The following is a 15,049-nucleotide window of genomic DNA, read 5'->3' on the forward strand; positions in this document are numbered from 1 at the left end:
CAGGAACAGTGGGGCAAAAGTATTCAGGTGATGCACCTGAATGACAGAATTAGCTGTGAGTTTCAAATAAGGCTGTTTGCTTATTATAATAATAATTATAATTGGAAATTATAATTCTGTGATTTTTGAATAAGGGTATTTATTTTATTTTCTCTCATTGTGTCACTGCCACCCTTTTTTCTTCCCTCCTTGTGTGGTGGTATTGTAAATTTGTCATGAACACAGTTTTTTTCCTGTGGGGAAAAAAAAACCAACTTAATCCATGGTAGTTACTACATTCTGTGGACAAAAATAAGTTGAGACATAAAAAACCAAACCCACAAACAAACACTTTTATATTAATGTATCAGGTGCTTACAAGTATCCGCTGTCCTGCACTGATAAGATAAATTAGCATTCCTGCTTAGCTCTCCACATGCTTAATTTCCTTCAAAAATATACACAAAGGAATTTTGAAAGGCATTGTGTGTGGTTGCAAGTTTTAAAGGATACTTATGATTTGAGTTTGTGAGAAGTAAAATTAGATGTAGACTAAAATTCCAATTCATAGCAATTGCCTGATGACTGGTAATTCTAAACCAGACCAATTTGTTTGACTTTTCCAGACAACTGCTCTTTTTGGCTTTCAGACCAAACTTACCAATTTTCAGATAAAATCAATTCTGTTAGCCACAGTCAAAGGTGGTGGCTAAAATTAGAGTTACCTTGCAGCCCTAGCTGTGAACAGGCTGCTGTCTAATTACTCTAAGAGGGTTGTGCCAACTTTAGTAACAGTTTATTGTGTTGCAGTATGTGATTTTTAAAATTATTTTTAATAGCACATTGTAGTTCTGTTTTTTGAAATTTTTGTTAGGTTTCGTTTGGCTTGTGGGATGGAGACTTAGAAATGTCTTGAGTTAAAAGGTAGTACCTTCAAGGTTAAATGAAGGCAGCATGCTAATGTTGCCATTAATACTGTATTTCCTTTCCTTGTGTTTTGTATTCCATTTGTATGTATTCCTTTACACTTCACTCCAAATATGCTGTTTAAAAAGGAAATAATGAGTTGGTTTATTGGGTAATCTCATCAGAAAGTGCAGCCCTGAAGCTTGCAAAGGTCATGCTTGTCACTGAGCTGGATAGGGGCAGAAATTTCTTACCTGTCATGGAGGGCATGTAGTAAATGACATTTTAGTAATATGTGGAAACACGTCCATGTAAAAAACCCAAGAGTTGCATAGTTTACAGGTAAAAATAACGTTCCCTTTCCAAAAATGGAGTTATTAAGGAATCAGGAATTTTCATTATAACTGAATAAAGAAAGTGACATATTTGTGGGACAGACTGCAAAAGGAAGACATTCATTTGAAATGGTATGGGGTGGAAAATACATAGAAAGTGACCAAAAAAAATGTGAATGGGGTAGAGAGAGTCTCCTGAAATGTTATCTGCAGGTTCCAAAGTGTTTGGCTGAAGAAAATCTGCCTTTGTCATACATGGCTCTGTGTTAGTTCCTTTGGTTTTACGGAAGAGTTTGAATCGGATTATGGGGGAAAAATCATTAATGTAAAAACTGTAGTATTGGCTGATGCATTTTTTGAGATATCTATTCTATTTCATGGAATGTGGAAAGCTTTTTACTTATCACAAGGTGCAGCATTTTCTCTTCTGAGTGATGCCTTTGGAGGAAAAATGAAACTGTGAGCAAAGCCCAGAGTGCTGTTTTGCTTAAATAGGAGTACCAGAAGTATGTCCTTGGTTCAGGGTGTCAAGTAACTTTTAATAAGTAGCCATAAAGAAAAGAATGGGCAGTGTTGTGGCAAAACCTAAAGAGAACATTAAACTAATGTATTCCACCACTGGTTTTGGAGCAGAGTGATAGGCACTGTTCCTCCCCAGACATTTTCCTTCTCTGCTACAGCAGAGATTAAAAGACTGTCAATGGTAAATTTAAACAAAACAAAACAGGAGTTTAAATTTAAATTAAAAAAAAACAGAGCAAAACAAAAAGTGGATGCCCCATCCCTGGAAATGTTCATGGCCAGGCTGGATGGGGCTTTGAGCAACCTTCTCTGGTGAAAGGTTTCCCTGCACAGGGCAGGGGGTTGGAGCTGCATGATCATTAAGGTCCCTTCCAAACCAAACCATTCTGTGAGCTTAGATAAAAGGTAAGATAATAAAATTGTCAAAGAATGAAGTAGTCATTGAAACAACCATTTGGTCTGGGTTTTTTGTGGTGTTTGGTGTTGGTTGGTTGGTTTGGGGTAGGTTTTTGTTCATTTGTCTTCTCCTTTTTGGCCATTTGAGAGTTTGACAGGTGGACACTTTTTCTCTCAGTCAGGCTGTTAGTGGATGTCCCAGCTTCAGTGGAGATCGGTGTGGGGGCTGATCAGCCATGGCCGCGCGGGTGCCCGGTTCTAACGCTCACTTCCTGCGCTCCGGGGCTGCACCTGCGTCCCGCCAGCCCTGCACGCTGCTGTGAGCACAGCACTGCTGTCCTCTGTGCTGCCCCAGCTCACACACTTGCTTTGGGAAGTGCTTGGTGTGTTACACCGCTGGTGTCCAGGCTCTTCTGGTAAAGCAAACGGATTATCTCCCAGTGCACTCCAAAAGCATCTATGCAGGAGTGAAGTTTACTGAAGGCCTGTGAACCGTGAAGATGGGCCTCAGAGGTCTCAGTGGAACACATGAACAAGTAGAAAACCAAGTTGGGAACAAGGTATTAGGAAAACCTATTCAGCACATGCAGTTGTTTCCCTGTGGTAGGGAGCACCTTCTCCCTCACTTCTTGCAATCTTTCTCAAGTGTAGATCACTCATGTTAAATATATAGCTGGGAACATCTTGTGTTAAGTAGAGATATGAACCTGAACAGAAGAAGAGGTCAAGCGTGGAAATAAATTCCAGTCAGTACTGGATGATTGAGAAGTCCCTTTTCTCTCACTCCCTCTTGTTTGGAGAGGTGGTGCTTGAATTCACTTCAGAAATGAGAAGAAAAGTACAGCTAGGGTATTTTTAAAGGAAAAAAAAGAGAAAAACAACATACTCTTTAAATTCACATTAGCACCTGGAAGTGGGTGGCTCAACCCTATAATCGTCTGCATATTACCTTTTCTTGATCAGAATATGGAGTAATAAGTTTTGTGATGTCCACACCACACTTGAATTTTTATGTAAGTGTTCTTGCTGTTTAGGACACGAGTATCTGAGTGGCAAACAAACTATTTGAAATGGTGTAATAGTTAGTCCACTTACTTTTCCAAAAGTGGACCACTTTTGGAAAAGAAGATTGATTTCTCCATAGACCAAAGCTTCTTCTCAGTTCTCCAGTGCTCCAGTGTAATTTGTGGTCAGAGCAGCAAGCGCGTTCTGGTTATCACTGAGTGGTTCAAAGATGCAACGTGGGTGTGACGTGCCCCTTTCAAAAACCATAGCTCTGCAGTGAGCTTTCTTTTGCCATATTGTGTGCGTGTTTGAGGGGATTAGTAATAGATTTTTGGTTTTTTTCTTGGAAGTCATTGGAAAGCAAAAGACTAAATCTATTTTGATTTCACTCGGGATAGATTAATGGGTGTCAAATGTTACACAATACTTGACATATCCACTGCTGTTAAGTTGGCCGTGGCAAAGGGATTACCCGATAATGAATCACCAAGCTCTTTAGCTGTTTAAAGGGAATCGTGCCACTCTCCTTGCTCTGGTAGGACTCTCTTCCCTGCCTGGGACCTTGCTGAGACAGTGCGTGTTTGGATGTGGAAAACTCCACGCAGATGTGCAAGCACCGGTTTGACAGCTTTGTGTTCAGCTTCTACCTTGCTAATTGTTTTCGTGGGATTATTTGGATTGTGTGGAAAGCTTTTTCCAAATCCCCTTTATTATTGATGTTATTGTTGCCAGCAGGAATAAGATTAAAGGTGCTTAAGTCTGTAGAGTTGTTTCTAATTTGTACGTGTCATTTCAGTGGCATTTGAACAGAACTCTGTCTCTTCCCCTCCCTGATCCCCTGTGGTACTGTGCTTGAGTTAGGGCTGAGAAGCCAAGCTATTGGAAGAAAATTCATTTTGTTCCCTAATTATTATGCTGGCACTCGGGAGATAATTTTTCCCTTCATGCACTGCCAATTAATATGCAAATGAGCTGATAAATATTTATACCGCAATTTAAATTATGCAGGGAGCGCTTTCAGTGTACTCTGCAAATGAATTGTTCATGGACTTCAAAGTGCTGGCTGCTGTGCTAACGAGAGGAGATTTGCATAAGGCCCTAATCAGGCGCATACTGATTAAGCTTCATTATGGAAACTGCCAGCTGCAATCTTTGTTTCTATTTTATTACAAAAAGGGGAACTTTTCACGCTTCAGTCGCCTTGACAATGTCAGACACAGCTAGTAGGAGAGACTAAAACTCCACACAGCAACTGAAGTTTCCCTGTTCAGTTGAAGATTGCTATGGTGTAACTGAAGTTGTATTTCTCCCCCCACCTCCCCACTCCCTTTCATGTTCAGTCAGAGCAGTAGTGTAGATTTGATAGAAATTGCCATTCTCCCGTTCCTTGGACTATCTGAACCTGTAGAGGATACCACAGCAATGCTGGACTGCAGCGACTACGTTCTAGGTGGGTACCGGCTCAGCTCTTTCGTACGGACACCGAGGCTGGGAGATTGACTATGCAGAGTGGCTTAATCACATATGCAGAAGGTATTTGTGGGGCTGAAGCTCACCAGTGAATCGGCAGCAAGGAGCTGCCTGCTAGATGGATAGCTCGATCTGTACCAGGGAAATACATGCTTTGGTTGGTTTGTTTGTTTTCCTCTTTTCCCTCCTCCAGGAGAATTGCTTTCCTGTGCACAGACTTGGGTGATATTAATACAGACCTTTTGCTTTTAGGATTTCAGTCTGAGAAGCATTTACCTTCTAACAAACAGTGGACTTGACTTGCATATCTGTGTGTTACGAATTTTAAAGCATTAAAATGAATGACAGGGAGCCTAAGTGTTGAAGGAATGTAGTAACTGTATTGAGCCATTCCACAACAGAACGTGTGTTATGTCTGTATTTTTAATGTAGCAAGGTTCTTCGTGTGTAATAGAAAATAAGGGGGAGTGCACAGTGGTTGCCATTGATACCGTTGCAAGCTGTGCTTAAGGTTACTGGGATAATATATTTCCTGCACTGAGATTCCATCAGGACTGCAGAACAGACATGCCATAATTCCTTCTTCGTGTCTTTTAAAGTTATTTATAGTAATGGATCATCGCAGTTTTACAATAGGTTTTATTTATTTTCAAGGCTTTTCCCCCTGAAGCTCAATGTGTGTGTGTTTATTTATTTATTTATTTAATTTTTATTATTTTCATGCCATTGTATAAGTTCATGTAAGAACTGATATCTCTAAGTAAAAAATATCTATTTTTGGATGGTAAATTTTAAAGCAAACATTTGAGTATGTTTGTTTCTGAGTATGATGTGGTTTCTGCAAATTAATTTCTAAATATTTCTTGTCATGTTTTCACTCTCATTAAACTTTGTTTTTCCATGCACATAAATGAATTGTTTTTGCTGGTGCAAATGAAGCATTAGGCAGTTCTGCTTGAATGGGTGAAGGGAAACAGTTAATGGTATATACCATGTTAAGATTTTTGCTTTGCCAGCTGTGTACAGTCCTTATAACGTGTCAGGTTGGTCCGGTGTCCACTGCTTCTTTCTCCTGAATGCCTCTGGAAATGTTCCTGAGGGTGTGTGAAAGGCTGGCACAGCACTGCCTGGCGACACCTCAGCCCTGCTAGCAGAGTAGCAGCGTGGAATGTATTCACTCCTGAGAGTTTGATTTCAATCATGCACCTGCTGCTTTCGATCCTTCCTTCTGGGGAGTTTGTTTTTAGATAATGTTGGCAGAAGTTGTAGCCCAGGGCCTTTATTTAAAACCCCAGGAAGATCTAAAGGAAGAAGAAAAAAAAAAAAGTGAAGGCATTAAGGTTTGAGGGTTTTTTAGCCCACTTCATTTGTTTATTCTTTTAAGTTTGAAGCAGAAATGGTACGAGCACGTATAAACCAAGTAGCCTTTTTATTCGACGTCGAATGAATGGGTTGGTTGAGTATCCCGCGGATATGAGGCTGTTTTGCTGGTAGCAGTTTTGTGCTTCAGATGGATGTCATAGCATTTGCAATGGAAATAGCGGCATTGTTCTTGATGCTTTACATGCAGAAGGCCCACAGATTGAACAAGAAGTAGTCAACTGGTGAAATAATGGATGCTATCCTTCTCTTGAACCTGAACACTACCAGAAAGATGTTTCTTCTTCCAACTTGCTGCTTTTTTCAATAGCAATGTCTGAGGTCTTTGTTAAGGATGGATCTTCACAATAAAATATGCTTCATTTAGACAAGCTTTTGGTAGTTAAGTAAACTTTGTATATGTTTAGTATTAAAAAACCTGTTCTAGAAGGATTTCTTTTGCAGCATAGCCTGACAGGAAAACATGTCCTGGCTTGCTTTTTGGAAAGAGATCTGTACAGTTATAACTTTGTGTGACTGAGCAAACTTGCTCATCATGTAGAAAGACTTCTGGTGTGTGCTTCCTCATAGGATGGAACAGTGACTACCCTGCTTGAGCTCAGTGCACAGGACAGCTGTGTCCCCACTCTGGGTTTAGTTTGCTTTGCTTATTCTGTCATTAGTATCCTGCACCTTGGCTCTAATACTTCAATTCCTGCAGCAAACTAGCAACTGGAGGCCCTCTGTTGTTTTTCTAGTATGAATTTTCTGAAGTGGTTCAGCAAATGGATTCCACATTTCTGAGAGACAACCTTCTCAACCTGTGCTCTTCCCTTTTGTGGTCAGTTGTATCTTGAATTCAAGCTATTCTTTACTCTGGGCTTGAAAATTACATCTTCATGAGTTAGCCTGGTTTCCACAACCAATGCATTTGACTTTAAGAACTCTTCTTATTTTCCTGTTGGATGAGGATGCTTCATGTTTGTGTCCAAAGCAAAGGACTCCCATTCTATGTTCTCTAAAGTGAAATTTCAGCCGCCATCTGTGTGTGTAGAGGAATGCACTAATGCTGCTTATCGAGTGCATGTTGCCTATAATCACTCTAAACAAGTGTGCTGCTGCCACAACAATAAACTCAATTCAAGATACATGCAGTGTCTAGGTAGAAACACAGATCTCTCAGCAGAGAGGGCCAAGTCAAGGGCAGACATTTCTGTATAGTCAGTGGAACCCTTGATCTGTTTCTAGAGTGTGAATCATGCCATCCAAATGTGGAAAATGACAAAATAAGGAGCCTGGAAGCAATAGGTTCTGTACTTGCAACCTTAGCAGGGCTCTGTTTTTCAAGACGGTAGCTTGGATGTGCTAAGCAGAGGTTGTGAAAAACAGGGCAAAACTTGCTGAAGTGTGGGCCAACAGCACTCAGCTGCAAAGTTTCTCCTTATTCCTTCCCCCCTTCAGAAAGTTTCACACATCTGCCTTTATACCAAGGGTAACATTCATAGTCCAGATCTCTTTTACACGTGGCTGAACATTTGAAAGATTTAAGAATAGGCATAGGAACTTTCTGAGAGGAGTTGAGGCTCTGGAGAGGTTGTGTTAACTTGTCAGGGGAAGTTTTGTGGTTGTTACAGTCCTCTGGATTTTCAAGGCTCTATTGGGTTCAACTGCCACAGTTGTTCATGTGGAAAATTATATTAGTTTTAAAAATATTGACCACAGAATCATAGAATGATTTGGTTTGGAAGGGACCTTAAAGGTTTCCCAGTTTCAACCCTCTGACCTCCCTTCCATGGGCAGGGACACCTTACTCTAGATCACGTTGCTCAGAACCCCATCCGAACTGGCTTTAAAAACTTTCAGGATGGGGCATCCACCACATCTGTGGGCAACCTGTTCCAGTGTCTCACCACCCTCACTGTAAGAATTTCTTTCTAATACCCAGTCCAAACTTGCCCTCTTTCAGTTTAAAACCATTCTCCCCTGTCACTACATGCCCTTCTCAAAATTCCCTCTCCAGCTCTCTTCTTTAGGTGCTGGGAAGCTGCTGTAAAGGCTTCATGGAGCCTTCTCCAGGCTCTACAACCCCAGCTCTCCCAGCCTTTCCCCGTGGCTGAGGTGCTGCAGCCCTCTGATCATCTCCTCTGAGCTCACTGCAACAGGTCCCTGCCTCTACTGTGCACTGGCAGTACAGGTGATGGCACATGGCAATAATCCATCTTCTCATATCCAGCTTTCCTGGACTGCCAAGCTCTGAGGTGTCTGGGCATTCTTGGTAGTGTCAGGGGGAGAGATGCAGTGTAGTTAATGCTGTTCCTGTATTCTTCTTCAGCCTATTGGTGTTTTGGAAATCGCTGCTTTGATGAAAGTGCATGACAGAAGTAACCTTTTAAGCACCTAGCAAGAGGATATCCTGGAGTAAAGGGTTCATTTTAAGCTCATTGAACTTGCTTTTAGCTCATTATGGGAATGGAAGAGTGTGCTCAAGGATTTGCTTACACTTCATTTTATGAGCTGTTCTGTCTTGAGATTCTTTTTGTAATTTTGGTTTGTGATAATGTGGCACACTGGGGTCGGTGGCAAGGAATGAGGAGGTAATAAGCTGGAAGGCTGATGCTGTACACAGAACATCTGTATAGATTCCTATATAAGGAAACTATATTCTCTGTCTGCCATCTGGAGAGGCCCTCTGCATTGCACTGTATTCAGCTGACAGGCTTTGAAACCAGGGACAGACTTTCCAATACGTTCATCCAGAGGGAAAAAGAATTATTTTATATTAGTATGGTTTTGCATGAATATATAGGAAATATACAATAACTTAGTGTCAGTGATATTCCACTAAAATAGAAATGCAGTGTTAGGAAAATGGCATCCATTTAATTATAATGACTGAATTTCCTTTCTTTTGTTGGGGTGGGGCAGGGAACAAACACAAGAATAATGTAGGCCATGATGGTCAGACTTAATGTTTTTGAATCTTGGTGTAATCATTGTTTCTTCTTCCCCCCTCCTTTTTTTCTTCTTCTATGACTTCCATTGTATTGAAAATTAAGTTCCTACCTATCATTGCCCTCCAGCATGCTGTCTTTTATTCCCTTAATACCACGTTTTCACATATGGGAATAATGTCATAGAAAATTTTGAAATAATATTTACCTGGAAGATTCAGTATTGTTTTCTGGTTTTGGTTGGGGTTTTTTTTTTTGTGTGTTATAATCTGAATTAGAGTACATTACATAGCAAATTTCTGCTGTTCTGTACTTCCTTTGAACAAAAAGGTATGAATAGATTTGGGGATTTTTTACCGTTTTGTTTTATCTTTCTTTCTGTTTTAATGCAGACTCAAGAATGAACAATCCGTCAGAAACCAGTAAACCATCGATGGAGAGTGGGGACGGGAACACAGGTAAGAAATGATCAATTGGTGCATGCTGGAATTCTGGGAACTGATATTTTCTGGTGGAATTGAATGGATTTTAAAAGCAAATATCTTTACCCATTTAGTGGGATTTTAAAAACCCACAAAACCAAACAAATAAAAACCTACACCCTTTGATTTTAGAGACCTTTGTCATTAACCCTACTGCATGCAGGGCATTATTCATACCTACTTTATTGGAGCACCATCCACACTTTTTATATAAGATTTCCCTTCCCCGCTTTTTCTATCTGTACTATTCCTGATATTACTGAAACTCTGGTGGCACTAGCTCTCCATAAATAGTCTCATTTTTTCCTGGCAGAGCATACCCTTGGCACTTGTAACTTCATCGTTTATTTTTGGGTTGAAATTTTCCCTGGCAGATGTGGGCCACTGCCTCATCTCGTTTCCGTTTTAGATTTCCTTCAAGCTGTCACAACAGTTCTCAAGAACAAGTCAAATGGACAAAGGATAATATATCAAAATTTAAAAAAATGTTAGCCAGCTTTTCTGTAATTTCTTAGTGTTAGAACAGAACCTTGAAATTTGGTGGGGAAGAACAGATTTTGTGTCAGGGCCAGTCTGCCATTTGGCACACTCTCAAGTTGTGACCAAATTCTAAGCCATTGAAGAAGTTTGTTGAGCCACTTTAACTTAATCATGCTATCCCATGCTTCAGTTCCTTTCTGGAAGTAATATAATGCTCATTCTGAAAGCAAGAGAAATGACAGTTCTGCATGGAAAGTGAATAGTTTAACCTAGCTCAGAATCTTTTCTCAGCTCAGGATAGTGTTTGGGAAGAGAAAATTCTGGTAAGAGGTAACTTGTTGCTTTGAGAGAAATCTGGTTACTTTGTATGGGTGAAACAAGTATTCATCTTCATGGTTCCATAATAAGAGTTTTATTTTAAACTCTGGAGTTGTGAGGAAATTAACACTATTTAATTTTCTTCATCTGAGAGGCTGGATTTTTTTCTGCCAATATATGGGTTCAGTCAAAAGGAATTCTGCCCACTTCTTAGTGTGTGTTTTGTTGCTGGCATCTCAGGTTTTATAATTGTCATTGTATTTTTAATGGGAGAGGTATCAATTCTTTTTCTGCACAATAAGTGTTTTAATATGTATTTAATGGTTTAAGATTATATAAAAACATTATTTCAAAAACATATGGGCCGTAAATATTTCATTATTATAAACAGCATCATGGGAACAATGGTTTTAAATATCCCTGTGGACTCCTTGTGGCTGGAGGATGTGTTTAAACTTCTGAGAAAATTCAGATTTCCTCCCCTGTGTGACCACAGTTCCCTGCATATGCTTTCTCCTGAGCGCATACCCAACACACTTCTCTCAGTGCAACTTTAGCAGTTTCACCTCAACTGAGCTGGTAAGGAGGAGGAATTGTTTTATTCAGAGGTAATCAGTCAATTAGCATTGCACGTGCTTCAGCAGAGCTCGGCTCTCTTAGGCAAATATTTCATCAGTGTGAAGGTGGGGTCATGACATCAAATGGATGGACTGTAAAGCTGCATGTTGGTCCTTTCATGTTAAAAGGGGATACAATGACTGTGGTTTTTTATAGTCCAACATTAAAGTTAGTAATTACAAAAAGTTTGACTCTGGCTGGTGTTTAAAACTTTTGGAATATTGCTTCTTTAGTTTAAATGTTCCCAGTCTTTCCTTCCAGTTTTGTATCCTGATTTTTAAATTGTATGAGCTAAAGTAATCTAGAATTTTTGAGGACTCTCTGTTCTGCAGTCATTGCTTTGTTTTAAAATGTAGTGCTCCTAAACCACTGGAGATAGTGATTGATGGCATTTGGAATGTTCTTTGGGAGCTCAAGCATCAGCTGTATTAGTCAACTTGGCAGATGTTAGGCTCTGAAAGGAATACTCACAGAATGTAATTTTAGGCTTCTGATTGGGGTACTTGGATTATGGTTGTGGGCTCAGTGCATACTTGAGTGAAAAGAAGTCAGCTTTCAGCTCAGATGCTGAGGAACTGGAAGTGCCATTGATTTTCTGTCAGTGCCTGTGCTCCCCAGATAATGCGTGATGATGATTTTTATAAACACTCAGAGTTCTTATTTTTGTAACTTTCTCTAACTGTCTGCTTTCCAGTGACATTTGTAAATCACTTGAGTCTGCTGTGTAAACACTAATAGTCTATCTTTTAAACTTCAGTGGATGCTCGTTTGGGTCGTTCCTCTTTTAAACTGTACTGAGATAATGCGACTTGAAAATGTTAAGAGAAGTAAATTACTGTGGAGTGTGAATTTACATTTGGCTGAGCTGGTGTTCTCAGGAAAAAACCAACAGTTACCACTGGTTAAAGATGACAACATCAATAGTTCTCTGAGCTGTCAGCTAAGTTTCATGGAAGTTAGCAAATTTGGGTTTTTTATTTTGAGCTCTGACATTTTAGGAAACATCATAAAGTCCCCTAAATATATTGGTCACGTTACAGTGCCTGAAATTTAGATTATTGAAATGAAATTTATTCCTTCAGATTTTTTGTGCTAACTGGACTTCCCTTTTAAGCATCTGAAAAACCATCACATATTTCAGACCAATTGAAAGCGACAACCCAAACATGAATACAGGAGCTGTTGGATGGCTGTTCTCTTAAGAACCTGTCCTGACAAACTGGTCATCAGTATTGCAGAGTAAGACAAATCTTTTCCAGGCTTCAGTTGTGGGCAGACAGTCTACATAGTATCTGCTGGAGAAAAGAGAAGTGAGAAAAATATCTTACAGTAAATGGATAGCCCTTTTGATCTCTTTTTTATGGCAGCATAAAATTTTCCAAAATATCTCAACCTTTTTGTTTGTTTAATGCATCTTCTCTCGTAAGAGCTGTGTGAATGCAGAACTGTGAAAGCCAAGGTTCTAATGACCATGGAAACGGTACTAATTATGACATTTGTTGACATAGCAGCAAAATAATAGTTATTGTAAAAGTAGTATTTGGAAGGATTCTAGGGATTCTTGTTTGCATTGCTTCATTTCCAAAGATTGATTTTCCAGTTTCCGTAAGAGGGAAATCTGTAGGAGAGAGACCATGAACCATCCTTCAACTGCTAAAATTAGGCAATTATCAATGATGACCTTGTTATTAGGAAATGTGGATAGGGAAACAATTTCTGAGTATTGGGGGTATCTCTGTCTTTCAGCAGAGGGGAGGAGAGAGAGTGACCTGGGAAAATATGGTGGTGTCTCCCAGAGCACAGTGCAGATTCCCACTCTAGCTGGTTTTGAAATCTTCCTTCTCCTTGGCTGCCTTCCCTTCCTGAGTTCTTCCTTGCACCTTACTCCACCTCTCCCCTGGAGTTCCTCACTCCTTTTCCTTTCTAATGCAGTGTGCAAACTCAGGCTGAAGTCTGATGATTATAATCTGGAATTTTGAGAGTAAGTTGTTCTGACTGCAGATGCAATGTTATCTTGCCTGCTCTGCTTTGTCATGCCTTTACCCTCTGCAGGTACAATTCCAAAATGCCGTAAAATAATCCATGTTCAGTATTCCACTGTTCTGTCCCTTTCCCTGGAGTAGCAGTGTATTAATCTTCATCCAAACCAACTCTGTGAAGTAGCTGAGCACCTGGCTGAATTTGTGCCAGAATTTAAACATGCTTGGGTTACACTGGACCTTGACTGTAGGGGTGAAATTTCATCCCATGACTTGCTGGGGGTGGAGCACCCAAACCAAACAAACTACTGGTGAACTACCAGAAGGGGCAAGACAAGGAGGATGGAGCTGGAACCAAGAAGAATGGAGAGATAGGACATGGAGAATTCGTGCTCTTTTTGGGCTGTTTTTGGTGCTGGTGAGCTCTAGTTATGGAAGCTGGGATGAAGATGCAAAATACATGAATACCTTGGACTGTTAAAATCACAGTACATGTGACTGTATCTGCCATGTCTGTTCATCATCACAGGATTGTGTTTAACTCTTACCTTGAGCAAAAGGGGCATTCTAGTCCTTTTGTATCCTTACACTGTGCTGACCTTCTGCTTCTAACAGCTCCATTTTCCAGTTCCTTATCAGATTTCTTGGATTCCACGGGGGCGGTGCCACATCCTTCTGAGCACCTTAAAAGCAAGGACTCTCATGAGTGTGCTGGACACACTTCATTTTCCTTGACCTTCTTCAAAAGACATAGGCATCTTATGATAAATGCAAGCAGCCAGGGTAGCATTCCCTCCAAAATTAAGGCTACATCCAGAGGGGAAGACACACTGGGCTTCCAAACACCAAAGAAAGTTTAAGATGCAAGTAGTAGAACAGAGAGTAAACAGGTGTGATGTGGATTTTTTCACCCTGAGTTTGGTTCTGGGAGGCCTGGGGAGAAGGAGTTGATATTTTTCAAGACTGAATTTAAAGAAAATGTTGTTTTCTCCCAGTGCCTGTCTAAGTTGTTTGTTGGGAGCCATGAAGATTTTAAGCTCAGTCTTAGAGCTTGCTTTGTTCTAAACTATCACCTAGGAGGCTTGTTTCAGATTTCCATGTTAAGAGTCAGCAGAACTGCTAACTGGAGCATTTCTTCTGCATACCTGTGCAGAAGTGCTCTTTTAATATGGTATCATGATTTTTGAGGCTTTTTTGGGAGATACTTAACTAGAACAGCTTCACCTATTTACCTAAGGTGAGGCCTGCAGCTGATTCTCTCAGAAACAGATAATTTTTTATAACCCCTACAAGTTTCCTATTGGAATGAGGAGTATTTGCCCTCCAGTAGGTTTTCTTATCTGTATTTTTTTCACTCCCTGACCATTGAAAGGTAATTCAAAACCTTTGCTTAAATGAGGAGCTGGTAGGTTGTTTCCTTTGACTTATGGTAGCTATTTGTCAGGAGTTACTTTTTTATATTTACCCAACCCCTTTTTCATTCCCTTTGTATTTCTGGAGAGAATTCTGAAGTTTACTGGAAAGAATGAAGATAGATAAGATTCTTTTGGTTCTTTCCAGCAGATCTTCTTATATACCATTCTTCAGAGAAAGGCAACCGAGTTGCATTCCTTCAAGAGCAATTCAGACCAGAGAATCCCTACATTCATTTTAATTGGAATTTTAGACTAATAAAGCAAAATAATTTGATGCCATTTAAAATTGGAATATTTTTAACACATTTGTGGATCTTTAGCTGCATATACGTCTCTTAAGTTTGTAAACCTTGGCCGAAAGCATAGAATTGAAAACTTGGGAGTTGACCAAATCGTCCCACACAGAGCCCTAACCAAAGATGCCTCAAAGGCCACCTTAGGTATACTTCACATGGATGGTAGAAAGCTTGGTATTATGTCTGTATTTAATTGACCAGTGGCTCAGTCTTTGGAAATGCTACTTGTGTAAGCTGTTTGTAGGTCAAAATAGCAGTGTAAGATACTGGACAGTCTATTTTACTAATCACATTTTATGCCTGCTTGCTTTTGCAGATGTTTCCAAGGAATAGCAACCACATGTTGTTCTTCAATAACTGTGATTCTTTTGCTCAGTAGATAACCTAGGTTTTTATGGCAAAGAATGTAGATGATGGAAGGAATTTTGAACTAGGAGTTACTATGCACACCTGCCCATAGGCACTGAACAAAATCTGATCGTCATGTCAAGTAAACATGCAAGTCTAAAGCTGGTTTTGCTTCATTTCAGTCATGCAA

The 15,049-nt window shown here is 39.9% G+C and overlaps 1 protein-coding gene across 9 annotated transcripts in view; it reads left to right on the top strand.

The window, feature by feature from the left end:
• The window catches only part of POU2F1 (POU class 2 homeobox 1), a 110,252-nt gene that overhangs the window by 50,266 nt on the left and 44,937 nt on the right, over nucleotides 1-15,049 (top strand). For all 9 annotated transcript variants that reach the window (XR_010083045.1, XM_063419462.1, XM_063419463.1 and 6 more), the window contains exon 2: nucleotides 9,316-9,381. Coding sequence is in view for 8 of the 9 variants with exons in the window: in XM_063419462.1 (XP_063275532.1) it covers nucleotides 9,316-9,381 (66 nt within the window). In the remaining variant the exon portion in view is untranslated. The remainder of the gene's footprint in view (nucleotides 1-9,315; nucleotides 9,382-15,049) is intronic.

The sequence above is a fragment of the Prinia subflava genome, chromosome 25 (genome assembly GCF_021018805.1).
Source record: "Prinia subflava isolate CZ2003 ecotype Zambia chromosome 25, Cam_Psub_1.2, whole genome shotgun sequence".
NCBI lineage: Eukaryota > Metazoa > Chordata > Aves > Passeriformes > Cisticolidae > Prinia > Prinia subflava.